This window comes from Eulemur rufifrons, unplaced genomic scaffold, assembly GCF_041146395.1.
Source record: "Eulemur rufifrons isolate Redbay unplaced genomic scaffold, OSU_ERuf_1 scaffold_107, whole genome shotgun sequence".
In the NCBI taxonomy this organism is placed as follows: Eukaryota; Metazoa; Chordata; class Mammalia; order Primates; family Lemuridae; genus Eulemur; species Eulemur rufifrons.
This window is the reverse complement of record NW_027182889.1, coordinates 519716-545856: the sequence shown is the minus strand read 5'-3', so window position 1 is coordinate 545856 and position 26141 is coordinate 519716. Positions and strand designations below refer to the sequence as shown.

Below are 26141 nucleotides of genomic sequence, written 5' to 3'. Positions count from 1 at the left end.
TGGGGAGCCGAGTGGTGACAAGGAGGGAGCGATGGCAGGGCCCCGAGGCAGCCGGCCACACGCACTCTGTCATGTCATTTTCTCGGAGGTGTGATTTTCTGAATTTAATTTTGTTAATTGCCCGATTGCCTAAAAATGTCCTTGGGAACCCTGACGAGATTTGCCAGAAATCTCTAGGACCTGTGGTGGCATCACAGGTGCTGCGTGTGAAGTCCCAGACCTGCCTCCTGTGTCCAGGAGCACGCGTGCCCGCTCAGCGGAGCGTGTGAGCACGCAGCGTGCTCGTCCTCACTGCGCGCCGAGCCTCGGCTCGGGTGGGCCTGGGAGCTGCTCTGAGTAACGTGCTTTGGAGAAACGTGCAGGTCACGGTAGTGTGGGGCGGGCAGGGTGCAGACAGACCACGCCATGCGCGTGTCACGCACAGCAGAGGGTCCTTCCAGCGAGTCCTCCCGAGGTCCCTGCAAGGAGAGCTTTTGTTTGTTACTCGGCAAGTGTTTGCTGGGAGCCAGCTGGGTGCTGGGGAAGAGTCTGTGTGCCCAGGAGCCTCTGGCTGGGAGGGCAGCGTAGACGTTACCTGAAGGGCGGAGTCCTGGCCTGGAGTGCAGAGCAGGTGCCTGGCGAGGCTCGGGGTCGTGAGCCTTCCCTGAAGAGCCTTCGCGCGTGTCGGGGAAGGAGCTGGCCAGTGCAGGTGGGGGAGACTGCAGGTGCAGGGGGACCACAGGTACGGGGGACCACAGGTACAGATGCAGGGGGACCACAGGTACGGGGGACCACAGGTACGGGGGACCACAGGTACAGATGCAGGGGGACCACAGGTACAGGGGACCACAGGTACGGGGGACCGCAGGTGCAGATGCAGGGGGACCACAGGTGCAGATGCAGGGGGACCACAGGTACAGGGGGACCACAGGTGCAGATGCAGGGGGACCACAGGTACGGGGGACCACAGGTACAGATGCAGGGGGACCACAGGTACGGGGGACCACAGGTGCAGATGCAGGGGGACCACAGGTACGGGGGACCACAGGTACAGATGCAGGGGGACCACAGGTACGGGGGACCACAGGTACAGATGCAGGGGGACCACAGGTACGGGGACCACAGGTGCAGATGCAGGGGGACCACAGGTACGGGGGACCACAGGTACGGGGGACCACAGATACAGATGCAGGGGGACCACAGGTACGGGGGACCACAGGTACGGGGGACCACAGGTACAGATGCAGGGGGACCACAGGTACGCGGGGACCACAGGTGCAGATGCAGGGGGACCACAGGTACGGGGGACCACAGGTACGGGGGACCGCAGGTGCAGATGCAGGGGGACCACAGGTACGGGGGACCACAGGTACAGATGCAGGGGGACCACAGGTACGGGGGACCACAGGTACAGATGCAGGGGGACCACAGGTACGGGGGACCACAGGTGCAGATGCAGGGGGACCACAGGTACGGGGGACCACAGGTACGGGGGACCACAGGTACAGGGGGACCACAGGTACGGGAGACCACAGGTACAGGGGGACCACAGGTACGGGGGACCACAGGTACAGGGGGACCACAGGTACGGGGGACCATAGGTACAGATGCAGGGGGACCACAGGTATGGGGGACCACAGGTACAGATGCAGGGGGACCACAGGTACAGGGGGACCACAGGTGCAGATGCAGGGGGACCACAGGTACGGGGGACCACAGGTACAGATGCAGGGGGACCACAGGTACAGGGGACCGCAGATGCAGGAGGACCACAGGTGCAGGTACTGGGCTCATTGTGGGGGGACCTGGGTTCCGCAAGGCCCCCGTCCCAGGGAGGCTGGAGCAGGACAGGCAGTGGTCCCGAAGGTGAGAGATGGAGGCGGGGAGAGGCCGTGGCAGGTCAGAGCCCCAGCAGCCGTCCTGAGGTTATGGGGAGCCCTGAAGCGCAGCGGGAGGGACTGAGAGAAGCGCTGCCCAGAGTTGGGGAGGCGGGGGCGGGGAGGAAGGTGCCCCTTGGAGAACAGGAGGGACCTTGGGAGGGCAGGGGGTGTCCAGGGAGTGCCGGGGAGGGTGCGGTCCTGCCTGCTGCTTTAGTTCTCGGGTTTGAGGATTTACTACTTTTGCACTAAACATGTGCTTCTTTTGTTAGTCTAATGCAAGTGGCAAACTTCGAAAGAAGAAAAAGAAACAGAAAAATAAGAAAAACAGCACAGGAGAGACTTCGGTGTGTGAGTCAGACCTGGCTTGGGTTTCTCCCTCTGCCTGGCTCCCTGTCTGTCTTTTCTGGTGGTGTTTTGCGAGGTGGTGTGAATGTTTGGTCTTATTTGTCATTTTGATTCCTTCCCATTAGAAGTGTAACTAAATCATCAATAGCAGTCAAGGAAAACTTACTCCCAGACTTGCTTCTGTTTCGTCCCCTTGGTTCCTTGGTGGGTTAGAGCCCACTCTGTGTTTCCGTTTCCCGGCACCTGCCAGAAAAGGTCCTGGTGAGGGTTCCTCCTGGTCTGCTGCTCCCAGGCCTGTGTGATGCCTGCGGTGACGTTTGTCTGGCGTCACGGACTGGGGGTGGCTGGGCAGAAACCTCCCACAGGACCTGGTCTGTCGCCAGAAAGTATGTTTGCATTACTGGCTTGATCCTGTCGGATTCTGTTTGTCCTGAGAAGAGGCCGTAGCTTTGTTCCTGTTCGGCTGGGGTCACGGGTCCCGCTCTGTGTACTGAGGACATGGAACCTGGTCTTCGGACCCACCTGTTTCCAGGGTCCCTCTGGTTCTCTGATTTTTACCCATTCTGAGCTGCTGCTTGTGAAACATCTCTTTTTTTTCTAAATGTATGTGTGATACATAGTGTTTGAATTATACTGTCCTTTAGGAAGTAAAAACGATTTAATAGTTCTTTCAAAATAAGTCTTCTGTTATTGATTGTTACAACCTTTAGGATACAGGCAGTGTGGTGCTGAACGGGTTGTTTTTGGGCATTCAGGAAAACGGCCTGGAGGACATCGACCGCATCCTGGAGAGGATCGAGGACGGCGGCCTGAGCCACCCGGGCCCGGCGCCCCTGAGCTCCAGGAAGCACGTGCTGTACGTGGAGCACAGGTGAGCCCCTCCGGCTGCGCCAGGGACCCTGCGAGAGGAAGAGTCGTGTAGCAAGAAGAACAAGGAAATTTACTATCTTTATTTTAAAATAATATGAGTTTATTATTAAACATTTAGGAAATAGGAACAAGGAGAAGGAAGAAACGGAAAATCCACCCGTGTTTCAGAGGACTTGTAGCTTTCCTCTAACGTATCTTAGGACGTTCTTTCTTGAACTGCGAAAGTGCCGCGTCACCCTTGCATAGTTCCTCGCGTGGTCTCACAGATGCCCAGTGAATCCTTGTCCCCAATTCAGAGGTCGTTGTCAGCTTTAAAAACCAAAGCCACCTAGAGTCCGTTCAGACGTATTGATCTAGTCTCAGGGAGCGTGTGCCGCCCCCAGTCACCTCGGAAACAGACGCGCCCGGGGCCCTTCCGCATCCAGGGGTGACTGAGTCCTCCCTGCACCCGCTGCCCCTCCCGGGCCCTCGGGGCGGTCGCGCCGCCTCGGCACAGGTGGGGGTGGTTTTAAGGAAGGGAGGCCTGGAGTGGCCTTGGAAGCCACCATCACCGTTCTCCCTGCTGGGTTCTTAGGTGGCTTTCTAGCATTTCCAGAATCATTGTAGAACATAATTTTACTGTCGGAATTTTCAATTCTCCAGACACTTGAATCCAGACACAGAACTGAAAAGGTATTTTGGTGCTCGAGCAGTCCTGGGGGAACAAAGGTAAGGGCCACGCGCAGCTGCGTCCTCAAACCCTTTCTTCCTTTTCAGATTCTTGAGGGACGAGAATGTTCTTGTAGCCCGTTAAAGACCCTGGAGGGGGATTGCTTAAGGCCGTGATGGACACATGGAAGCCTCAGCTTGGGGTCTGGAAAGGCCACCCAAGGAGATGGTCCGTGCCTGACCTTGTTCGTGACCTTGGGTGGTTGAGATGCCCAGGGTGGTGGGTTGGACTCTGTCCCTCACCTTGCCCTTGTGTTTTTAGAAACATTCTAAAAGCTGTTAAATTTTGAGCTTCCAGCCCTGAAATCTTAGCCAGGTCCATTAATCAGAGCAAAACTAACATGAAGTTTAGGGTCTGAGATAAGTTTATTTTGTTTTGTTTTGTTTTGGAGACAGAGTCTCGCTCTGTCGCCCCAAGTAGAGGGCAGCGTCATCATCACAGCTCACAGCAGCCTCCGACTCCTGGGCTCAAGCATCCTCCTACCTCAGCCTCCCGAGTAGCTGGGACTGTAGGCACACACCGCGACTCCCAGCTAATTTTTCTGTTTTTAGTAGAGATGGGGTCTCGCTCTTGCTCAGGCTGGTCTCGAACTCCTGAGCTCAAACGATCCTCCCGCCTCGGCCTCCCAGAGTGCTGGGATTACAGGTGTGAGCCACCGCGCCCGGCCATGAGAAAAGTCTTATTTGTGTTAATTTAGTAGTTCTCAGGATCAGCATGCTGCAGATGAGTGTCAGTTGGCTGAGACAGATGAGGGGTGCAGGGGGTCCCCAGGCTCCTTGCAGGAGAAAAAGCGTGAGAGTCCGGGGACTTTGTGTAGGGCCTGGGTGTTCTGCTTCTGGACTCCATGCAAGCGTCCAGAAAGCTTGTCTTTGTGAGTATATATTTTTTCTGATTTTAGAGCTAAATCCTTCCTATAAAAAATTTCAAGCAATTTAGAAATGCCTCTTCTGACTCCCCCAGCCACAGAAACCGTCAGAGCAGTTTGCCGCGTCTTCTCAGGGCCCTTCTGCTCCGTGAACACGGCTCGCTGACGTGGCCGCAGAGTTCTGCGGCCCCAGCACGCCTGGCTCTGCCCGTCTGAGCCCTGGGCGTCGGCCTGCACCGCAGTAAACCAGGGTCATGTCCCCACCCAGCCTCGGCTTACCCAGCCCTGGCGGCAGCTTCTGCGCCTGTGCAGGCGCGTTCCGGAACTTGCCCTGGACTCCGGCTTTGTTCCGTGTGTGCAGCTGCCTCCCAGAGAGAGCGTAGGTGACACCGGGCGCCCGCCAGGGCCGGTCCTCACCCGCTGAGCCGGGTCGACAGCAGCGGGTTTTAAAGTCTGTTACCATGTGTGGCCAGAAAACAGGCGTCATGTTTTGACTTTTATGTCTTTGATTATGATTAAGGTTGAGGATTTTTTCACGTGCTGTTTGTTCACACTTGTGTTTCTAACAGTTTTTGCTTTATGTTTTACTTTACATTTTTGGTGTGAAGTTGTTCAGGACACAAGGGTTTCTGACTTTTATGTCCTTTTTTTTGAATATTAATGAAAAACATTTATGCTCTAAAATGTTCTCTTTGTCACCTGAGCACGCTCCCTCTTCCCAGCCAGCTTCGTTGTGTCTGCATCAGCTTGGTCTGTCTTTGCCATTTCTTCACATTTTTGCATGGTCTTATTTCTGCATATTATAATTGTTAATAGTAATTCGTTGATAATTGCATTTATTATTTTTATAGTATTATTATATTTATTTCCTTAAAAATTTAGGCTGGGCGTGGTGGCTCACACCTGTAATCCTAGCACGGCACTCTAGCCCGGGAACAGAGTGAGACTCTGTCTCAAAAAAAAAAAAAAAAACCTTCAGTCCTGCCAGACCCCGTGGAGAAGCCCCAGTCCTCTCCTTCCTCCTCCTGCGCACCCCGTCCCCATCCTGCTCCTCTGAGACGAAGACTCGGCGTGTTTCTGTTCCTCCTCTCCCGGTGGCTCTCAGGGTCTCCCAGCAAATGACAGGGACACTGCTCTTCCGCGGGTCCTTGACTCCTGCAGTGACAGACCCGCCAGCCCGTCACCCACCCTCCCTCCGCACCCTCCCCCGCTCGCAGGACTGCGAGGCTCCGGGTGCTCTCGCCCTGCGGCGGCGCCTGGTTCCGGAGGTTTCCTCGTGTGCTTGTCGGCTCACTGCAGGCTGGGCTGTTGCTGGGATCCGTTGCCCCGGGTGGTTCTGAGCAGCCAGTTAATTCTCTCCTTGACACCCGACCAGTCACCCCAAATCATGGCACATTGTAGTTGCTTCAGATTTTGACCACGTTTTCCTTGTACAGTTGGGTTTTTCCCCTGCAGTTTATTACTTTCTTTTTGGGATTAGAAACATAATTTTTTATCCTGTTCCTAACAGCTCAGCTTCTCATTCGCTCTTTTGATTGTTTTTAGTGAAATAGTTCAGATTATCACCAAAAAAGAATAGAGTAACATACAAACGTCCATGTGCCTGTCACTGTTGTCACAGAAGCCCTGTGCCTTCTCCGGGGGTCTCCCCGCCCGCCCGAGATGCCCCCTGACCAGGGCTTAGGGACAGGCCCGGCACCTGCCTCCGAGGCCCCGGATGGCAGAGCTCGGAGCGCTCTGCCGGGAGTGGGAGGCGGGCGGCCCGGCACACTCCTCCTGCAGCCCGTGCCAGGCCTGAGGGGCCGGCCGCAGAGCACACGTGTCAGGCGTGCCGACGTCCTCCTCCAGTTCTCTTCCTCGTTACCCTGTTTGCCTGTCGCTGTGTTGTGGGGTCTCAGGGGAGGAGGAGCATGCCAAGGTCCGCCTTCGTCCCCACGGGCCACCGTGGGAAGCCAGCTTCTGCGTGTGCAGAGGACCAGCAGGCTCGGTCTTGTTCTTGTCACTTTTATTTTAGGTTTTCATTTTGGTTTCCTTTTTTACCTTTCCTGCCTTTTTGCTGGACTGGTTGAATTTTCGCTTTTTCCGTTCCTCGGTTGCCTGGTGAGCTGGTGCTCCTGTCTCTGTCCTGTCGGGCAGTGGTCGCGTCCCGTCCCTGACGCCTGTCTGCACCCTGTCCTGCTGGCACCCGCCCCGCCTGCCCTCCTGCCCGCAGCTCTGCCTCCACAGTTCCCGCCGAGAGCGGGCGGCCGCGCCCGGGTCCCCACGGGCCACGGAAGGTTAAGCTGGTTCTGTGTCCTGTTGTCCCCAGGCCTCGGCAGAGACAGCGCGTGTACCCCAAGTGTACGTGGCTCACGACCCCTAAGAGCACCTGGCCCCGCTACAGCAAACCAGGTGAGGGTCCGCAGAGGCTGCGGGGGGCTGTGTGTGTCCCTGTCCCCAGAGTTTCCCCCAGGCCAGCGGGGCTTGCTGTCTTGGGACATTTCACACCGCCCTGTCCTCTGAGCAGGATCTGAGCTCTGGGAACACAAAGCCAGCAGGGCCTTCTCCTTGCGGCCTGGGGGCGACTTGCCTGCGTGCCCTCGGGGCGAGTTGGCGGCAGAGTCCTCACCAAGAACACCTCGAGGACAGGTGGCCGTGCCGGCGCCGCCGTCCCCACAGACTGAGCACTCTCGCCCCCCAGGTCTGTCCATGCGGCTGCTGGAATCAAAGAAAGGCCTTTCCTGCTTTGCGTTCGAGCACAGTGAGGAGTATCAGCAGGCGCAGCACAAGTTCCTGGTGGCCGTGGAGTCCATGGAGCCCAACAACATTGTGGTGCGTGGTCCCCGCAGCCCGGCAGGGCGGCTTCGTGTCCCTCGCGATTTGGGAAGGTGTCCTCGAGGTCCCAGGCAGACGGGGGTGCCTGTCTGTGCAGGGCGGCAGACTGACCGGGGGAGGCGTGTTCACATCCATCCACACTCGGAGCAGAGCCTAGAACACGCCTCACGTCCCCTTCTCGGGGAGCCGTGGCGCTGCGTGGCGCTGCGTGGCGCGTGCCCAGAGCAGCAGGGCCTTCCCGGGCACGGCCTCGCTTCCGGCTGTGCTGGCGCAGCCAGGGCAGCCCGTGCCGTCCCGAGTCACCGAGGCCTGCATCCTTAGGGCTCCCCCAGGCGTGGCGGCCAGGCTGCCCCAGCGTCCCAAGACCCCAGGCAGCCCCGTCCTCGGGCCACTCTTGGGTCTGTGGTCACTGCAGATCCAGAAGGACCCAGCTTCCCCCGGCTGCCCCGGTCCCCGAGTGCCCTGTGCTGGGGCCGGACTCGCCCCTTTGAGAGCTCAGTCACCTCGCAGGGCGGGAAGAGGCTTCCTCACCTCTGTTCCTCTTGGGGTGGGGACAGCTGGGGGTGCCCAGCGGGCTGCGCCTCGTCCTGAGTTCCCACCTCAGCACAGCCGTGGTTCAGCCCAGCAGCATGTTTTCCGTTGGGGGGTTTATGACTCACCCCTCGATAATTTCCCGCCAGTCTTAAGTGCTTGCGAGAAAAGAGGGCCTGGTGGGCCAGGGCCTCGCTGGGCGTCTCTCCCAGAGGGGGCTCTGCCCGCAGCCTTCCTCCAGGGCTGTCTGCTTTTCCGGCAGGTTCTCCTCCAGACGAGCCCCTACCACGTGGACTCGCTGCTGCAGCTCAGCGACGCCTGCCGCTTCCAGGAGGACCAGGAGATGGCCCGAGACCTCATAGGTGAGACGGCTCGCTTCTGGGAGCGGCCCCAGCCGGCAGGCAGATGCTGCTGTATAAGACGGCAGGATACAGATGGACTTGCCAAGGTGTTTTTAAAATAACAGCTTTACCGAGATATAATTCATCCACCGTAGAACTCACCCATTTGCAGTACACAATTCATTGGTTTTTGGTGCCTGCCAGAGTCGTACAGCGGTTGCCACAGTCGGTTTTAGGTTATTTTAATGACCCATGAAAGACACCCCCACCCCCCGCGCCACCAGTCTACTTCCTGTCTCTGCTCGGACGTTCCGTGTAAATGTGATTATACGGCAGACACGTGGTCCTCCGTGCCCGGGGTCGTTCAGCACCATGTTTCCGGGGTTTGTCCTTGGGGCCCGCATCAGACCTTCATTCCCTTTGGCGGCCGAACAAGACTCCGCTGTGCGGACAGACCACGTTTTGTGTGCCCGTCGTCAGCTCATGGGCGTCTCAGGGCTGTGGCCACTTTTTGGCTGCCGTGAGCAAGACCGTGCAGGTTTTGTGTGGACGCGTGTTTGCGTGACACGCCTAGATGTCCTCCTGGTCAGACCTGGTGTTTCCGTCGTGTCCCTCCGAGGCTCACAGGGTCTGGGGTTGAAGAAAACCCAGAGGCACTGGAGTACCCGGGAGGCCACATCTGTGCCCTTTCGGTGTCCAGGATCCTGGTTATACGGGTTCCTTCCAGACCTTTCCTCGTGGCTAGTCATCTAGCGACATCTAGAGGCAGGGTTGCAGTTGCCGTGCACAACCGTGGCACGCACACACACACGCACACACACACACACACGCACACCCACCGCGTGTTCCTGTGCTGCAGAGAGAGCCCTGTACAGCATGGAGTGCGCCTTCCACCCCTTGTTCAGCCTCACCAGCGGGACGTGCCGGCTGGATTACCGCAGGCCTGAGAACAGGTGAGCAGGGCCCACATGGGGCCGACTCCCGGGGGGCAGCTTGCGCCGGGGGGCTCACCTCCCTTCCTCCTGGGCGTGGGGGCCCCCTGTGGCTGCTGCAATGCAGTGGGTGGCACTCAGCTGTCCCTGAGGGTGGACCAGGGCCCTGCGGGTCCAGGACTACTCGTAGGTACCCGCTCGGGACGAAGCTTAGAAGCAGGGCTGGGTTTGAGTTTGCCCGTGTGAGAAGTCGCCACCATGGGTCCTCGCTGCGTTTGCCTGCGTGTCGGGGTGAAAGGCTGTGTCCCTGGCAGGTTTAGAATATTCTGGATGCTTTGCAGGTCTGTGTCCTGATTCTTCAGTGAGCAGCTCAGATTCCACCCGATCCTTGTTCCCTGGGTTGAGTGTTCACGAGCCGCACATGCTCCTCTCGGACACTTCTGTCCCCGCAGCCAGCACTGTGGCACCAGCCCTCCCCGGTCAGACCAGGGATGGCTGCGGCAGCTCCCTGCTGGCCCTGCCGCGGCTGCCCCTCGGCCTGCGCCGCAGGGCCCTGTGCCCTGCGTGTCTTCCTGGCCCTCCCGTGTTTGGCTCCCGCGGCTGCCCCTTGGCCTGCGCCGCAGGGCCCTGTGCCCTGCGTGTCTTCCTCGCCCTCCCGTGTTTGGCTCCTGTTGCCCACCGACCTCCGCTCCGGGCAGAGGCGGGTTCAGTACTCGTGGCTCTAGGTGGTCCCCAGGCAGCAGCGGGCACAGGGGCCCCTCCTGCCTTTGCGCCCTCCAGCTGCTGTTGACTGTCCCCGGTGTGGGCCACACTCCTGTCCCCAAGGCCTCCCCAGGGCACCAAGGCTCAGGGACCTGCTTCACAGATGGCCCTGGGCGCCGCGTCTGACTTCTCACCACCGTCTTCCTCTGTGCTAGTTTTATCTCTTCCTGTTAAATTCATAGTTGTTTGAAATAGTTATAAAATATTAATATTTCCAGGCAGGAAAGGGACAGTGGGCTGTTCCTTGGTAAAGACACCAGTCCGCCAGCATGACTAAAGTCACGGGACTTCATGCGTCCAATAGGAGAGCTATTAAAATTTCAGGATAAACTAAGATCGTAATTATAATGGGAGATTTTAACTTTCTCCCTTTAAATAATAAATAGTAAACAGAAAACACAATAAGGGCCACGTGTGGTGGCTCATACCTGTAATCCTAGCACTTCGGGAGGCTGAGGCAGGTAGATTGCTGGAGGCCAGGAGTTCAAGACCAGCCTGAGCAAGAGTGAGACCCGGTCTCTACAAAAAAATAGAAAAATTAGCTGGGCGTGGTGGCACGCACCTGTAGTCCCAGCGACTCGGGAGGCTGAGGGAGGAGGATGCTTGAGCCGGGAGTTTGAGGCTGCCGTGGGCTGTGATGATGCCACTGCACTCCAGCCTGGGCGACAGAGTGAGACTGTCTCAGGAAAAAAAAGAAAGATTTCAAATAAGCTCGATTTTCAACATAGAAATAAGTATATAGCTTTGTAAACAGCAAGTGGAGCACACACCTTCAGACACGGGAGCGTTCTCCGACGTCTGCCCGCACCGGGGCACGCGGGAAATGCCAACAAAGCCCAGAGTCGAGGGCGGGCTGGGGGGTCCTGCACACAGCTCTCCGCCCACTCTGATCACGGGGACCCCTTCGCACCCAGGAGCTTCTACCTGGCCCTCTACAAGCAGATGAGCTTCCTGGAGAAGCGAGGCTGCCCGCGCACGGCGCTGGAGTACTGCAAGCTCATCCTGAGGTGAGTGTCTGCCGGGGCGCCCTGCGCCTGTCCTCGCTGCAGTGGCCGCAGACCCGACACTGTGCTGCCCACTCCGGACCGTGACGGCGTCTCCTCTGCCCCCTTTGCTCTCTGTTCACGGCGGTGCCTCTGGAAGCCTCGAGCCGGATGAGGACCCCCTGTGCATGCTGCTGCTTGTGGACCACCTGGCCTTGCGGGCCCGGAACTACGAGTACTTGATCCGCCTCTTCCAGGAGTGGGAGGTAGGTGCGAGTCACGCACTGTCACTCGGAGTGACGGCTGTTTCTTCTTCGCCTGTCCCGGTCTGGCGTCCTGTGTGCTGAGACGGTGAGGGTCAGGCGCCGAACCAGGTGCTCTTGCCTTTGGGTCTCCCCTCTCTGCCTTGCTGGGCGGGTCCAGCCTCCCTGGAGGGTGGCGTGAGCCTGACAGGAGAGTCCCGCGTGTGCACACACCGCAGGGAAGTGCCCGCAGGGACGGTGGGGGCAGGTGGGTGCACCGTGGGCGTGAGCACAGAGTTCCTCGTGGTCCCCACAGGGCGACGCAGGCAGGGGGTCGGGGACGGTCACGTGAGCTGACACGGGACCCCGTGCAAAGGGCAGGCCCGTGTTCTGAGTGTGGAGTGTCGCACCCCAGAAATGCTGAACCGCCAGACACGCGTGTGTTCATGGCCGATTGCATATGCCACGTCCGATTCAGGCGTCCTGTGCAGGTGAAGGCCTGCGGCCCCCTGGGGCCCGGACACCCGGTCCAGGTGCTCAGAGTGCTGGGTGCACAGCAGGTGCTGACCCACCACGAGAGAGGAAGAAAAGAACGCAGACCAGCTCGGATAACTTTTGTATTGATACATGTTGGAATGATATTTTAGGTGCCCTGGCTTAGATACAGTGTATTAAAATCAATTCCACCTGTTTTTAGTGCAGCTACTGGAAAGTTTAAACTGACACCTGGGCTCCCTTGGGGAGGAATCGTCTGGAAGGACACAGCAGACTCTGGAATGCTAACCCCTAGCAGGGCCGGCTCGGGAGGGCGACAGCTTTTGATTTTCTGTGCTTGAATTTTTTCATAGCACATGTTGACATATGATAAAAAATAGGTAAATCATTTTGAATTATGCATTTGGCATAGTTGGCCAAGAAGCCTCACCACCTGCAGCGAGGTAGTTCCCGGCAACACCCGAGAGGAGAGGTCAGATTCGAGTGTGCGAAGGAGGGGTCGGGGCCGGCCCGGGAGGGCAGCTCTGGGCGCCGGGAGCAGCCCTGGCAGACGGTAGAGAGAACACGGGGGCTTCGGTCCTAACGCCACAGGGAACTGAGTTCCGCCCGCAACAGAAGAGAGTTTGGAAGAGGACCCAGAGCACCAGGTGAGAATGCAGGCAGCCAACAGCTTGGCGTAAGCCAGAGCAGAGAACCGGCCCCGTCTGACGACTTTTGACGCATAAAACCGCAGCGTGGTGTTTGCAAACTGAAGGTCGTGGCGACCCTGCCTTGAGCAGGCCGACAGCTCGTGCCCACGTGGCTGCCCCGTCCCGCTGTGCCGGGGGCCACGTCGCGGTTCCCTCTCATCTGCGGAAGGACGTTCGTGGCTTCGCCTCCCGGCTGCTGTGAGTGATGCCGGTGAACATGGGCGTGTGGGTGTCGCTTTGTTTATCTTCTGGTGACTTTCTCCCTGCGGTTACAACGTGCATCCTCCACTGACCGCAGCACAACTCGGGCAACGTCACGCTGCTCACACGTGAAGGAGGAGCCTTACGACGGTAAAGAAAAGAAAAGAAAAGAAATACCTGGAGCTCCTGAAAACAGACTTGCAGGGAAACCTCGGGGAGCCCCCGGACTGCGGCTGCGGAGGAATGTGGTGGTTTATAAGGTTACGAAGCTCTATGGAGGCTGCGATCCCATTTTAATAGAAGAAAACACCGAGTCCGGCGTCCGTTACGAGCCTGTGCGGGACAGGCCGGAAGAGCCCCGGACAGTGGTTGCGGGCGTCTCGAGCCGAGGCGCAGAGGAGTCTTCCGGCCTGTGCTCTCCTCACGTCCACGCTGGGGGCGCTGGCTGCGGCACCGTCACTCGGGGCAGCCGCTTTACTCGTCCCACACCCCCTGTGTCCTTTCGCCCTTTCTGCACGTAGAAACCCCCCGGCCGGAAGCCCAGGTTCTCTTTACACCCAGTTAGAGAGATGCCGGCAAAACGCGTCTGCTCGCTGGGAGGCGCAGCCCCTGACGTCGGCATCGGAACCTCGCGGGTTTGTCTCTGTGACCTTGAGCCCCCAAACTCTGTTTCTTCACCCCTTGTAGGGCCATCGAAACCTGTCTCAGCTCCCCAATTTCGCCTTCTCGGTTCCACTGGCATATTTTCTGCTGAGTCAACAGACAGACCTCTCCGAGCAGGAGCTCAGCTCTGCCAGGGAAAAGGCCTCGCTCCTGATCCGCCAGGCGCTCACCATGTTCCCCGCAGGTAGGCGGCCCCGGCAGCTCGTCCTCCTGGCAGTGGAGGCCGGTCCCGGCCCCCCACACTTGCAGAAAGGTGCGCTCTCGAATGAGCCCTCACCGCATGCCGCAGCTGGAGTCGGGAAGCCGGTCTGCCCGTCACCGTGAGCCCGCTGCGTGCCAGGCCAGACTGGGGCCACAGGAGAGGGACAAACGCTCCTGCCCTGGGGGCCGTGTCTTAGGGCGGGGAGACAGGGTTGGCTGGAAGACGTGGCGTGTTAGACGGTGTTAAACGTGTCAGGTGATCTCTGGGGAGGAGAGAGCACAGGGGAGCGTCTGTACAGTGCGGGGACACGTCACGGAGGATGTCGTAAAGGACCACGACATCCGGCACAGGGTCGTGCTCGGTGCCACCAGGGCGAGGAGAGAGGCCCGTGTGGCTCCGGGGCTCCGGGTGGGCTCAGCACCCGCACCCCTGGCCGGCTCGGCAAGGCTGCTGCCCGGTCCCATCAGGAGGATCCGTCCTTCCCCAAAACACAGCTGAAACCTGTCTCCACACAGGGCTCCCTGTATGGTCACGGGTGTGTGGGTGCACGTTGTTTGCATACAGCTGGTTGTGCACACGCTGTGTGACCACACGTCTTCTGGTAGAAAGTCCTGGAATCACCATTGCTTCATTGGAGACCCTCAGCATGGGCAGAGCTGTGCCCACCCGCAGGGCCTTGTCAGGGTTCCGTCAAGAACAGCCAGCCACCGAGCCAAGGGGCTCATCTCCTTTGTCTAAGAAGCTGCCTCTGTCCCCTCTGGGGTCAGGTGTGGCTGGGGTGTCCTCTGTTCCACGAGAGCAGCCGTGTGGCTCAGGGCGTGTCTGGGCCTGCGTGTGGCACAGCGGAGCTGCCGCGGCTGCTCTCGCAGTGGCAGGAGCAGCAGCACGTCCCCGGGGGTCACCCAGCAGGCAGGCGGTCGGGGAAGCCACAGCCACTCAGCCGCACAGCGCTGCACACAGGGTGGCCCGAGGCAGGCTCTGCCGGGGCACCGCGGGTCGGCTGCTGCTGTGGGTGGGGTCCGGGCTTCATGGCCGAGTCATCTGCCTGCATGTGCTTGGGGGTCCCGGGTGGGTCTCCCTTGGAGGCAGAAGTGGACGCCGGGAGGGATGTCCCCTGCAAGGTCACAGGCTCCTCGGGCCCCTGGGAGGAGGCCCCAGCTTCAGGCCCTGGTGGCCCTGGTGGCCCTGGTGGCAACGGCTTGGTCAGAAGCACGGCCCGCTGGCTTTCCACTCCCGCGCTTCGCAAAGACCAAGCCGCGACTGGAACAGGACCCCCCCCTCCTCCCCCCGCGGGGCTGGGAGTGGCCGGGGTAGGTGCTCTGAGGCCTGACGGAGCCTTTGCCGCCCCCAGTCCTGCTGCCCCTGCTGGAGTACTGCAGCGTGCGGCCCGACGCCACCGTCGCCGGCCACGGCTTCTTTGGACCCAATGCCGAGGTCAGGTAAGAGCAGAGGGGCCTGGGTGTGGGTGCCAGGCGTGGGCGCCTGGTCACTGTCCTCAGAGTCGGTGGGGGCTCCGGCGGCTGCTGGCACTGCTGACTCGGGTGAGCACAGGCCGGATGGCGACCTTGGGGCGCAGAGCTCCTGGTGGGCCGGGGCTGCCATACCATTGAAGGCTCTGGAGCCCCGACCATGTGGAGACACCCTCACCTCTGTGAGGGAAAGCACGGAGGGGCCCGGGAGCAGCTTCTGGCTTAAAAGTGAGGCTCACTCAGGTGCTTCCTGTTGGGGGGGGGGCGTCAGCAGCCCTGGGGCGCAGGTGCCGGGAGGGAGACGGGCGCGTTTGTGGCCGGCAGAGGGGCTGGTGCTCCTGGGTTTCTGTGTCGCAAGGTTTGCACAGTACTTTTTACAAATCGTTGTTACAGATAAAGAGGAAACAGGCCGGGAGCGGTGCCTCACGCCTGTAATCCCAGCACTTTGGGAGGCCAGGGCAGGAGGACCCCTTGAGGCCAGGAGTATGAGACCAGACTGGGCAACACAGCAAGACCCTCTCTCTAGAACAAGTAGAAAAGTTAGCCGGGTGTGGTGGCATAGGCCTTACTTCGAGGCTGCAGTGAGCTGACCGCACCACTGCCCTCCAGCCTGGGGGACCGAGCAAGACCCCGTCTCTACAAAAATAAACAAACAAGCAAAGGGGAAGCAGACACGTGAGAAACAGGCATGACGCGGGGCAGCCCTATCAGCAGGCCAGTGTGCCACCCTCGGGACGCACTGCACAGACACGCGGGTGCGTGTTCCCTGTACGTCTCTCCGTGTCCCTCAAGTCCGTCAGTCTTCCTAGAGCACAGAGCACACACAGAAGGCTCACAGAAGCAGACACCTGTGCCTCCAGGTCCAGCAGCCAAAGAGGCCGCGTCCTTTCATTCCAGCCCCCTGGGCATGGCCTGGCGTCCCCTCTGCCCACCAGCGGGGCCCTGCCGGCCTGGGGGGCGGGCTCTGGCCGGTGCAGGGGCTCTGCTGACGGCCCCGCTCTCCCGCAGCCAGCCGCCCGCCCTGAGCCAGCTGGTCAGCCTGTACCTGGGGAGGTCGCACTTCCTCTGGAAGGAGCCCGCCACCATGAGCTGGCTGGAGGAGAACGTCCGCGAGGTGCTGCAGGCCGTGGACGCCGGAGACCCTGCCGTGGAGGCCTGCGAGAGCAGGTGAGCAGGGTCTGCGTGAGGACACCAGCCCCGCCACACCCCCGTCCTCGGACCCTCGTCACAAGCCGGGAGCCTCTGGTTCCAGGGCAGGGGGGCTGCGGGCGCCTGGCTTGTGCGCTGGCTCTGGCCGCCCGCTGCCGCGGACAGCGGGCCCACGCGTGCCCGTCTGAAGGTTAAAAGGGTGCGTGCACACGTGCACGGCCCCTGGCCTGTCCCGAGGGCGGTGGCTGCTGCTGGCGTCAGCACAGAAGGACGGAACCGACCAGTGGTGTCACCTACAATAGTGGTTTTGTTCGGTGTTTCCTCTGGTCACGTATTTTGTGTTTCTGCATTTGCTGCGGGGTTGGCCGGTCTCATTCACACCAGCGTCTCTGTTGGGTGAATCTCTCCCTCCCGGCGAGACGTGAGCACGTGGGGTCCGGGAGCAGCCACCCCTGCCACGGTTCCCCTCCCGCACCGGGATTTCGGGGGCTCATCCGACGGCCCGTCTAGAAACGGCCGCTCACCCGCTCTGGCCCCGTGCGCGTGTCCCCAGCCCTTCTCTGGCTCTGCCGTCAGCACCGGGGCTCTGGCGCCACTGTGGCCCGGCTGGCACAGGGCGGCCGCGTGGGTGCCGCCCTCCTGCGCCTCCGCGGCGGGTGTGAGGCTGCGCCCTGGGCGCCTGGCGGGGGGAGGTGGCGTGGCACCCCCGGCACGCGCCATGGTGGGCACGCCGCCCACGGTCTGCCCTGCCCCCGGCCTGGACGCCTGCAGGAGGAGCACACCTGGGTCCTGTGCTGCCTCCCTGGGGCGATCTCCAGCCGGAAGCAGGTGACAGTGGCACACCCGCTGTCCCCTCGTGCAGAACAGCTCAGTGACTCCTCGCAGGCCCTGGGCTGCGACTCACGACTCCCATTTCATGGCCAAAGAGGCTCATCTGGGACCACAGGGCTGGGATTTGCCCCAAGGTTGGCTCTTAGCACAGGCCGGGACCAGCTGCCACTGCCCCTGCTCGGAGCCAAGTGTGACGCTCTCGGTGACACCAGCGACGCAGCGAGCTGCCTCGTGCTGGGCGGGGGGCCCTGGGGGCCTTGGTGTTTTGCACGGCGGTTGCCATTTCATCTGCTTTGCCTTGTTTCTCTTCGGCCTCAGGCGGAAGGTGCTCTACCAACGCGCACCCAGGAACATCCACCGCCACGTGATCCTCTCCGAGATCAAGGAAGCCGTTGCCGCCCTGCCCCCGGTAAGGGAGAGGGGCTGAAATGGGAGCTTTGTGTGAGCCGGTCACACGCGCCACGCCTGCTGCTGTCGGGCTAGGCGGGCAGCCCCGGCCCCCCTCCTGCGGCAGGGCCTGTGGGCCCCGGAGGGCTCCTGCCCGGCAGCCGGGGCTCAGAGCGCAGGCCTGGTTCCTGGTCACACAGCCACGCACTGTGGCCTTGGTGAGCTATGGCTCCCACGGTCTTGTGACCACGGTGTGGCTGCAGGGGCCTCTGTGCAGCTGTAGGGCACAATCCTGCTCTGTCACGGACCCCCGGTGTCACAGGGTCTGTGGGAACACCAGCTGTTACTGTCGTGAAGGGATAAGATAGGCCGGGCGCGGTGGCTCACGCCTGTAATCCCAGCACTCTGGGAGGCTGAGGCAGGTGGATCTTTTTTTTTTCTTTTTTTTTGAGACAGTCTCACTCTGTCGCCCAGGCTAGAGTGCCGTGGCGTCAGCCCAGCTCACAGCAACCTCCAACTCCTGGGCTCCAGCGATCCTCCTGCCTCAGCCTCCCAAGTAGCTGGGACTACAGGCAGGCGCCACCAGGCCCGGCTAATTTTTCTATATATTTTTAGCTGTCCATATAATTTCTTTCTATTTTAAGTAGAGACGAGGTCTCGCTCTTGCTCAGGCTGGTCTCGAACTCCTGAGCTCAAAAGATCCTCCCGCAGCCTGAGCACTCTAGCCTGGGCGACAGAGTGAGACTGTGTCTCACAAAAAGAGGGGGTATTGTATAAAATGGAAAGAGTGAGGAAAAACAGCGAGTCACAGGGTGGTGTGACGCTGGGCTCATTGCTGAGGACACCGTGGTGCCTCCTGGTGTAACTTGGGGCTGCTCCACTGGGCCTTGGACCTGGCCCAGCCGGCCGTGTCTCAGGCAGGAGCTGCTTGGTCTGATCGGCGTCAGGACGGCACGGGGCACTGAGTGGAGGGCTGGGGGTGGCCGCTGCTCCGGGGGCTCTGTGTGACCGGGGCTCAGGCCCCCGCAGCCTGCGGCCTGCGGCCACTGGAGTGAGAGTTCCTGACACGTGTGTGAGCAGCAGCCGTAGGACACTCTTGCCCTTGCCGCAGGCCTGTGGGCAGGGCAGAACGTCCCGCACGTTCCCTGCGGCTGCCGAGAGTGTCCCGGTGGCAGGAGGGCTGTCCCACCCCTTCACCCAAAGCTCCTCGGTACGAAGAGCACAGCCATGTCTGTGCGACTCTTGCTCAGTGGCTGGGTCCAGTCCAAACTGGAGCCGGTGGGAGGGCTCTGCTGGGAGAGGGCAGAGGCCCCAGCAGCATCTGTAGCGTCTCTGTTTTGTGTCCCTTCCCGAAGGATGTGACCACGCAGTCTGTGATGGGCTTTGACCCTCTGCCTCCCCTGGACACGATCTACTCCTACGTCAGACCGGAGAGGTACCTGTCCGCCCGCCCTGCCCCGTGGCCCTGCGGCTTTAGGTCCCTGCTCCTCTAAGTCCCTGCTCCTCTGGACGCTGACGCTGCGCCATCGGGCAGTGTCGGGAGGGCCTTCGGCCGCTCTTGAGCAGGGAGAGCGATGGGGCAGCCGTGGCCACATGTGCTCCTGCAGCACGTGCGCGAGCGCTTGGCCGTCAGGGGCCCTCGCCGGTGCCAGAGCACAGTGGGAAGCAAAGCCAGAAGCCGCCCGGGGAGGCGCCCAGTGAAGCCGGGAGAACAGATGTTAGTTACAGAATCGAGAAATAGATACAAAAGCAAAACTGCAGGAAGAGCCTGCCGGGAGAGAGGGTGGGCGGACTGTGGGCGGTGCTGGGGTCCCCCAAAGGGGTCTGCACGGGGCCTGGTCAGAGACTCCGACGCGGGCCCTGAGCCTGGGCCAGGAGCTGGCGCAGGGGCTGCCAGTGTAGGGAGGGGCTTTCAGGCTGAGCGGCCGCCTTGCCGGGGCCCGTCACCCGCAGAGGGTGGCCGGAGTCACACGGATCCCGCCTTTGCAGCAGGCAGGCGTGTTCAGACCTGGGCAGGACACGTGTGGGAGAACGAAGTCCTTTTTTCCCACTCAATTCTATTATGAAACTTGGACTGCGTGTTCATGGGAAAATAGTTCTCAGTTGTATTCTCTAAGAAAGATGAAAATTGTTTTATGTTAATGCCAGAAAATAGTTTTCTGTTAACGTCATGGGTTCAAAACACCCCACGTCCTGACGTGCTGATGCCGCAGCACCGAGGAATTGTCCTGTTCCCGCGGGGCACAGTGTCTGGCGGCCGGCGGTGTGGGCTGCAGCGTCCAGCAGGGCTGGGCTGCAGGGGCTCACCCCACCAGTGGGGTCTCCGCCTAACCCGGGCCCCGGGGTCTCCAGTGTGCGCGTGACCAGCTCACGCTCTCGAATCTGTACGTGCTGGAGGAGGCGCTGCCACTGCAGTTGTGCGTGGCAGCAGGCGCCGGGCGGGGGCCGGTGGGCAGCTTGGCGCAGGGGGAGCCCGGGCTCCAGAGGGGCAGCCGCAGCCTGGACGCCCTGTGCTGGTCGGGTCTGAGCTGGTCTTTCCCTCGTCCCCTCCAGTGCCCCACAGGCCACAGCCCCTTCCCAAGCTGGTCAGGGGTCTTCGCCACCCACCCAGGGCCCTGATCCGCCACTGCCTGGGAACCGGGGGCCTGGCTCAGGCCCTGCGTCTCTCCCCACGGGCCGCTCGGGCCCCACCGGGTGTGGAGAGGGCGGAGGCAGCTGACAGGCGTCCCTGTGAGCTGGGCTGGCGCCCACAATGTCAGTTCAGCTTTGTTTTCTGGCCTTCCAGGATCAGCCCGGTCAGCCGTGGAAACACAATCGCTCTCTTCTTCCGCTCGCTACTGCCTAACTACACCGCGGAGGTAGGTCGGACGCGCCCTGGCTCTGCCCGCCGCGGGTACGGGTAAGTCCCTGCCAGTGCCGATGTCTGGACCCTGCTGGGGTCCGGCACGGGGGGCGAGGAGCCGCTGAGGCTGTGCCGTGCCGGTGGGGAGCCCCTTCTGCTCAGGAGGTGGGGGTGCCAGCCTGAAGCTGGAGCCGCCACGCCGGGGCCCCCCCGGCTCGGGGCCTGGCCTGGGTTGGACGGGAGCTGGCAGGGGCGGGGACCTGGCAGGGGCGGGGCCGCCTCAGGCCTGGCAACGCATCTTCCTGCTCGGGCCCAGGTCCCAAGTCCCAGCTCAGCACCTCCCGTTGCCGCAGGGGGAGAGGCTGGAGGACGGCGTGCCGGGGGGTCCCAACCGCAACCAAGGCCTGAACCGGCTGATGCTGGCCGTGCGGGACATGATGGCGAACTTCCACCTCAACGACCTGGAGGCGCCGCCCCCGGAGGACGACGCTGAGGCGGAGGGGGAGGGCGAGTGGGACTGAGGGTCCCGTGCGGTCCCTGCTCTGGTCGGGGCGGCCCGTTCCCCGCAGCAGAGACGCTGCTGTCACCCTGCCCTCCTGTCTCTCCATAAACGTGTTTCTCCCCATAAGTGGCGGCCCCTGCCGTCGTGAGTGCTTCTTTCCAGGCACTGAGGCCTTGCGTCCCCGTCAGCCGCGCTTCCGTCTCTTCTCCAGTGACCCCCACCACGTGCGCCCAGGTCGTGGGGGCAGAAGTCGGGGGTGGAGAAGGTCCCTAGGGTCCCTGTGAGCGCCAGAGCCCCGTGTGGTCCTCACCGCGTGGGTCTGGCTGGGCCGGAACAGAGGTGCCCGCGTCACTGCTGTGCCGGTCGGTCGCCGTGGGGGCGGCACGTGGGGCGGCCATCGGTCCTCCAGCCAGTCTGCCCACGCTGACCAAGGAACCGTAGCAGAAAGCTCGAGGCCGGGCTCCGCGTCGCAGGGGAAGCCTGAGCAGGTTTGGGAAAGAAAACTGTCCTGGGCGGCTCTGGGGGTGCACATGGCAGGGACGGGGGCGTCCAGTCTGGGTGGACAGGGGCGCTTGCCAGAGCCCCCACCGCGGAGGGCCCTTCTGCTGGGGCAGGTCCGCCTGGTGGGTGACACGCGGTGGCCTCGGCGTCCTGTGCTGCCGCAGTCACAGGAGAGGCCGTCTGCAGACAGAGCAGGAGAGGCTGTGGCCGTGGCCTGTGGCTCAGAAGCCTGTTCAGTTCCGGAAGGATCCAAGACACCTGTTACAGCTGCACCAGGTGTCTGCCCCCCCCCCCCCCGCACCTCTCACGGGCCACGAACTGCCACCCCCAGGAAGCAGCAGGTGAGGTGGGCTGGGCACAGCTGCTGCCCCCGGGCCTCTGGGGGACCTTGGCCCAGAGACGCCCAGTGAGGGGCAAGTGCTGCTCAGCCCCACGCGAATGCGGCTCCCCCGGCCTGTCTTCCAGAAGTGCCCTGTGGAGACACCCAGTCTGGGGTTCGTGGAGACCTGTGAGACCACCCTGTCAGCAGTTCCCAGGGGGCTGGGGAGGGAGCAGGGGCCCGGGGGGTGGTGTCCGCAGGAGACAGCCGTGGGGGGTGAGCACACGTGTCCCCCTCAGACCGGGGCCTGCCAGCGGCGGCCCCAGCACTTGCCGGCGGTTGTGACTCAGCCCGAGGCGGCCGCGCTCTGCCCTGGCCCGTCGGCGAGATCCTGTGCCGTGGGAGCCGACGGCCGCCCAGCCTGGCCGGGTGCAGGTCGGCGTGATCGGGGCAGGCGCCTGTCAGCGACCTCACCCGCCCGTGTTCCTTGCCAGCAGAACTGGGCTTTGTCAGGGGCTTTACACCCAGCTCCAGGGGGGGTGACTGGGGTAATCCCAGCCTGTCCTAGGTCCACCTGTCTCCACCCTCCATAGCGGGTGGCCTCTGATGAACTTGCGGCGACAGGATGGGGAGTGTCCCAGGGGTCTTCTGTGAAGGTTTGTTCTCTGAAAACGACAGGCAAGCGATGCCTCTTCCTTCCAGCAGCCTTAAATGCATCCACGCGGGGCCACGATGTGACGCTGGAGCTGCAGCAGCCACCCTGCAGCAGGAGTCAAACTCTAAAACGAAGTGTTCCACGGACAGTGAGGCAGAGAGGCCAAGTCCGGCCTCCCGTCCTGAGAAGTTACAAACCGTCGGCGCTTCAGCAGCGCCATTTGGGTTTATGTAATTACTTGCCGCTGAACCTATTTCTAATGACAATGAGAGAAGACTCAGAGCTCATCTAAACACCTGCTTTGGAGGCTCATCCTGCCACCAGTGTCAGGGTGAGTGGCGAATCCAGGTTCCTCCTCGGTGCCGACGGGCAGGACTGCTGCTCCCCACCGAGCCAGACCCCATCTCGGTCTCCAGCACAGGCCCCAGGGGCGGACGCAGGCCGGAATAGCAGCTCGCCACCTCCCGTGCCCCTGCCCCCCAAGTGCAAAGGAAACAGAGGGGCCTTGAACCAAGACGTCGTGACCCGGCTCTGGGCCGGGCCTTCCTGGGAGGCTGTGCTCAAGCCCCGCGGTGAGAGCCAGAGGGCAGGGGCTGGCTGCTCGCGGGGCTCTGGGCCTCCGTGAAGGAAGCCGGGCCCCTCTGCTCAGGCAGAGTCCCCGCCGCTCCAGCCGCAGCCGTGGCCAGACACAGGCCGCCCCCGGGCCAGCAGCGAGGCTTTGCCTCCCCAGATCTTGGGTGCACATGAAGCGTGTGTGTGGGAGGCCCTCGGTGCTGGACGCCGTGAACAGACCAAAAAGACACTTGTTTTCAGCCTCCTTATGGGGGCACTGATGAGAAATGGCTCAGATGGTGGGAATGGGGCACCTTTGCCCAAGGGAGGGGGCGGTTTGCACTCGGTGTGCCCCACTAAGTCAGTGGGTCACCCCTACGTGTCCCCTGGTCGCCGTGCACGCAGCTTCTCCAGGGGCACGAGATGAAAATGGAGGTATAATTGGCCAGGGGCAGTGGCTCACGTGTATAACCCCAGCTACTCGGGAGGCTGAGGTAGGAGGATCGCTTGAGGCCAGGAGTTTGAGACCAGCCTAGGAAACATTGAGACGTCCTTCTCTACAAAAAAGAAAAATGTTTTAATTAGCTGGGTGTGGCGGTGCTGCCTGTAGTCCCAGCTACTCGGGAGGCTGAGGTAGGAGGATCGCTTGAGGCCAGGAGTTTGAGACCAGCCTAGGAAGCATTGAGACGTCCTTCTCTACAAAAAAGAAAAATGTTTTAATTAGCTGGGTGTGGCGGTGCTGCCTGTAGTCCCAGCTACTCGGGAGGCTGAGGCAGGAGGATCGCTTGAGCTCAGAAGTTCGAGGCTGCAGTGAGCTGTGATTGTGCCACTGTACTCCAGCCCAGGTGACAGAATGAGACCCTCTCTCCAAAAAAAAAAAAAAAATTGAGATAATTAGCTTTAGGATTACATCCAATCACAGATAATCCCAAGGCTAACTTATCTCCCCCATGACAATAACGAATCAAAACGCTGAATCTTCCCAGCTCAGATGTGTCTTGTCTCCTTCCCACGAAGCCCCCCGCAGCCCGTCCCTGAGAACCAGCGCGGCAGTCCTGAGGCAGGGTCCCCACTTCTGATGCCTCCGGCAGGGGCTTGCCAGGAAGAAGGCTGCGGTTGCCTCTGCCAAAGGCTGCCCGATTCCCACGCCCTTTGAAGTCTCAGGCTGTGGGGGGGAGGGGGGCAGGGCTGGGGTTAGCCACGTCCCTTTCAAAGGCCTCATTCACGAAGCTGGAAATACTGACATCCCTGAAACGCCGTGACGCAGCAGGCTGGAGCCAGAGGTGCTGGCCAGTGGTCTGCAGCGGCCGGGTCCTTGGAGGTGGCCTGCACGGTGGGCGTCCTGGGCTCCTTGTGGCAGGGACACAGCCCCTCACGCCACGGGTGGCGTCCACCTTCCCCAGCCGTCCTGGTCGTGCCCTGGGACCGTGCGTCCCCCTCTGGCAGTTCTCAGCCAGAAGCTGAGTGTGAGGGGCTAAGTCTGCAGAAGGTGAAAATTGGGGCTGAGGTGAGGCCCTGCGCGGGCGGGTCCTTGTGCTGGTGCTGTGAGGCCTGGGGCGAAGGCACCTTGTCACCCTCTCAACGAGCAGCCCAGACAGGCGGGGCCCCTGCACGGCCACGGTCAGAAACAGGCCACCAACCTGGAACACAGTTTGATCACGTCTGTTAAAGCTGAAGATACACCTCTGCCCACGCAGTCCCACTCCTGGGTGTCGTCTGGCGAAACACACCTCTGTGTCCACTGAAAGACGAGAGCGAGACATCCCGGCAGCACCGTCTGCAATAGGGAAGTCGAGCCCGGAAGCCACCAAATGCCAGCGGGTTCTGGTCCCATCGTGGACGCTGCAGTCTGAGGCTGTGGGTTACGATTGTCTGCAAGAACAAGCGAGTCTCAGCCACAAGGAGCACAGACTGCGGGACTCCATGTATGTGAGGTTCCAAACGGGCAGAACTCAACCTGTGTGTCAGAGCTGGAACCGCCGCTCGCGGGGACGCGGGAAGGGCCAGGCCGAGGTCTCCCTGCTGCCGCCACGGCTGCGTCCAGGCCGGGCCGTCCACTCGCATACTTGTCATTTGTGCACTTTTGTGTGTGTTGTACTTCAGCAAGCTTTTTAAAAATAAAAACAAAACACGGGAAAGACTAAGTTGTAAAGTGCAGATGTAAGAAGTGGTTGCCGTCTACTGCATTAGCGGCCGCGACGCGCCGGGTGGGCATCACCTGGTCGGAGGCAGATGCGTGGGAGCAAGGTGGGTTTACCGTGACTGTCACAGACACTTCGGAAACACTCACTGCTCTGCGGCCGCTTGTCCGAGCCTCGACTGTCCGTGCCCCTCCCCGTCCCAGCCAGATGCAGTGGTCAGTGAGGAGGTGCCTGGGGTGAGCCCAGCCGGGTGCCAGGGTGGCGTGTGGCCCTCCCACCGTCCCTGCTGGCCCCTGGGGCTGCATCCCGCCTGGCGGCAAGAGCTCTGCCTGGGATGGGGCTCCTGGCTCAGGCCTTTCCGCAGCGGAAACGGGGGCTCCGCCAGGGGAGGGTGGGCAGCTGCACCGGGGTGCTGCAGTCGGGCTGAGCAGGAGCAAGATGTGACTGAAGGGTCCCAGAGATGTGACCAGGGTGCTCTCCCGCCAGTCAGCTCCCAGGAAGCTACACCCCCACCCAGCGCTGCAGTTGGAGGGGAGTCACCGCTCTGGACCTTGGGGGGCAGGGGCCAGGGCAGCCTCAGGCTCTGGTGTCCCTGTCACCCTCTGTCCTGGCCTCACGCCCCCAGCAACGTGCAGCTCCAGCAAAGCCCACGCAGTTGCTGTTCCACGTGTGCGTCTTGCTGGAAGTGGGGGTGCCCCTGTCCTCCACGAGCTCCTGACGTGGGGCGAGGGTGAGGGGTGGGGGCTGGCGGTGCCGCCCTCAACAGCCAGTGAGGGACTGAGGAGGTTGGGGTTTGAGGACGGCTTCAAGAAGGAGGTGCTGCTGGGCGCGGTGGCTCACACCTGCAATCCCAGCGCGCTGGGAGGCCGAGGTGGGAGGATGGCTTGAGCTCAGGAGTTCGAGACCAGCCTGAGCAAGAGCGACACCCCGACTCTACAATAAATAAATAAATAAATAAAATAAACTAATAAAAAATTTGTCAAAATAAAATAAAAAAATAAAAGAAGGTGTTGGAGATGGGTCTGGAGGAGAGTTAGGAGTTTCAAAGTTGGGGGTGCATGGGCAGGTCCGAGGGGGCCCCAGACGCCTGGAGGAGAGGTCCAGGGAGAGTACCGGTGACCAGGCCAGGGACACTCAGTGGCTTTGAGGGCAAAGAGGAGGGAGCCCCTTGGCTGCCACTCTCGCCACCTGGCGGCAGGCCGGGTGCCGCATTTGTCTTCATGCATCACGGCACAAGCCCATCATGTGGCTGCCCTGAGGGGGCGGGGGGCGGCCAGGGACGACTTTAAA

General features: G+C 61.3%; 2 protein-coding genes across 3 annotated transcripts in view; both read left to right on the top strand.

The window, feature by feature from the left end:
• TCF25 (transcription factor 25) overlaps nucleotides 1–21858 on the top strand; it is a 30126-nt gene extending 8268 nt beyond the window's left edge. Inside the window, exons 3-18 of one of the 2 annotated variants that reach the window (XM_069464764.1) lie at nucleotides 2129–2203; nucleotides 2960–3075; nucleotides 3717–3782; nucleotides 6957–7039; nucleotides 7329–7459; nucleotides 8256–8355; nucleotides 9194–9287; nucleotides 10943–11035; nucleotides 11172–11277; nucleotides 13326–13485; nucleotides 14855–14942; nucleotides 15981–16139; nucleotides 17271–17361; nucleotides 18695–18774; nucleotides 20125–20197; nucleotides 20498–21858. In XM_069464764.1, coding sequence (XP_069320865.1) covers nucleotides 2129–2203; nucleotides 2960–3075; nucleotides 3717–3782; nucleotides 6957–7039; nucleotides 7329–7459; nucleotides 8256–8355; nucleotides 9194–9287; nucleotides 10943–11035; nucleotides 11172–11277; nucleotides 13326–13485; nucleotides 14855–14942; nucleotides 15981–16139; nucleotides 17271–17361; nucleotides 18695–18774; nucleotides 20125–20197; nucleotides 20498–20674 — 1692 coding nt within the window. In that variant the 3' untranslated portion in view covers nucleotides 20675–21858. The remainder of the gene's footprint in view (nucleotides 1–2128; nucleotides 2204–2959; nucleotides 3076–3716; nucleotides 3783–6956; nucleotides 7040–7328; nucleotides 7460–8255; nucleotides 8356–9193; nucleotides 9288–10942; nucleotides 11036–11171; nucleotides 11278–13325; nucleotides 13486–14854; nucleotides 14943–15980; nucleotides 16140–17270; nucleotides 17362–18694; nucleotides 18775–20124; nucleotides 20198–20497) is intronic. The other variant, XM_069464765.1, reaches the window with a different exon arrangement.
• LOC138379643 (pre-mRNA cleavage complex 2 protein Pcf11-like) lies at nucleotides 15–2108 on the top strand. Its single transcript, XM_069464788.1, has 6 exons — nucleotides 15–847; nucleotides 934–1143; nucleotides 1215–1237; nucleotides 1294–1481; nucleotides 1581–1619; nucleotides 1683–2108. Exons 1-6 carry the CDS (start codon nucleotides 744–746, stop codon nucleotides 2106–2108), a joined length of 990 nt encoding a protein of 329 aa, XP_069320889.1. The 5' UTR covers nucleotides 15–743.
• Nucleotides 21859–26141: the final 4283 nt, after the last annotated feature.

Coding starts and splice junctions, on each gene's coding strand:
- LOC138379643 (XM_069464788.1), top strand. CDS start 744: ATGCAGGGGGACCACAGGTACGGGGGACCACAGGTACGGGGGACCACA. Junction 1,238..1,293: donor CAGATGCAGGGGGACCACAG/GTACGCGGGGAC, acceptor GGGGGACCACAG/GTACGGGGGACCGCAGGTGC. Junction 1,482..1,580: donor ACAGGTACGGGGGACCACAG/GTACAGGGGGAC, acceptor GGGGGACCATAG/GTACAGATGCAGGGGGACCA.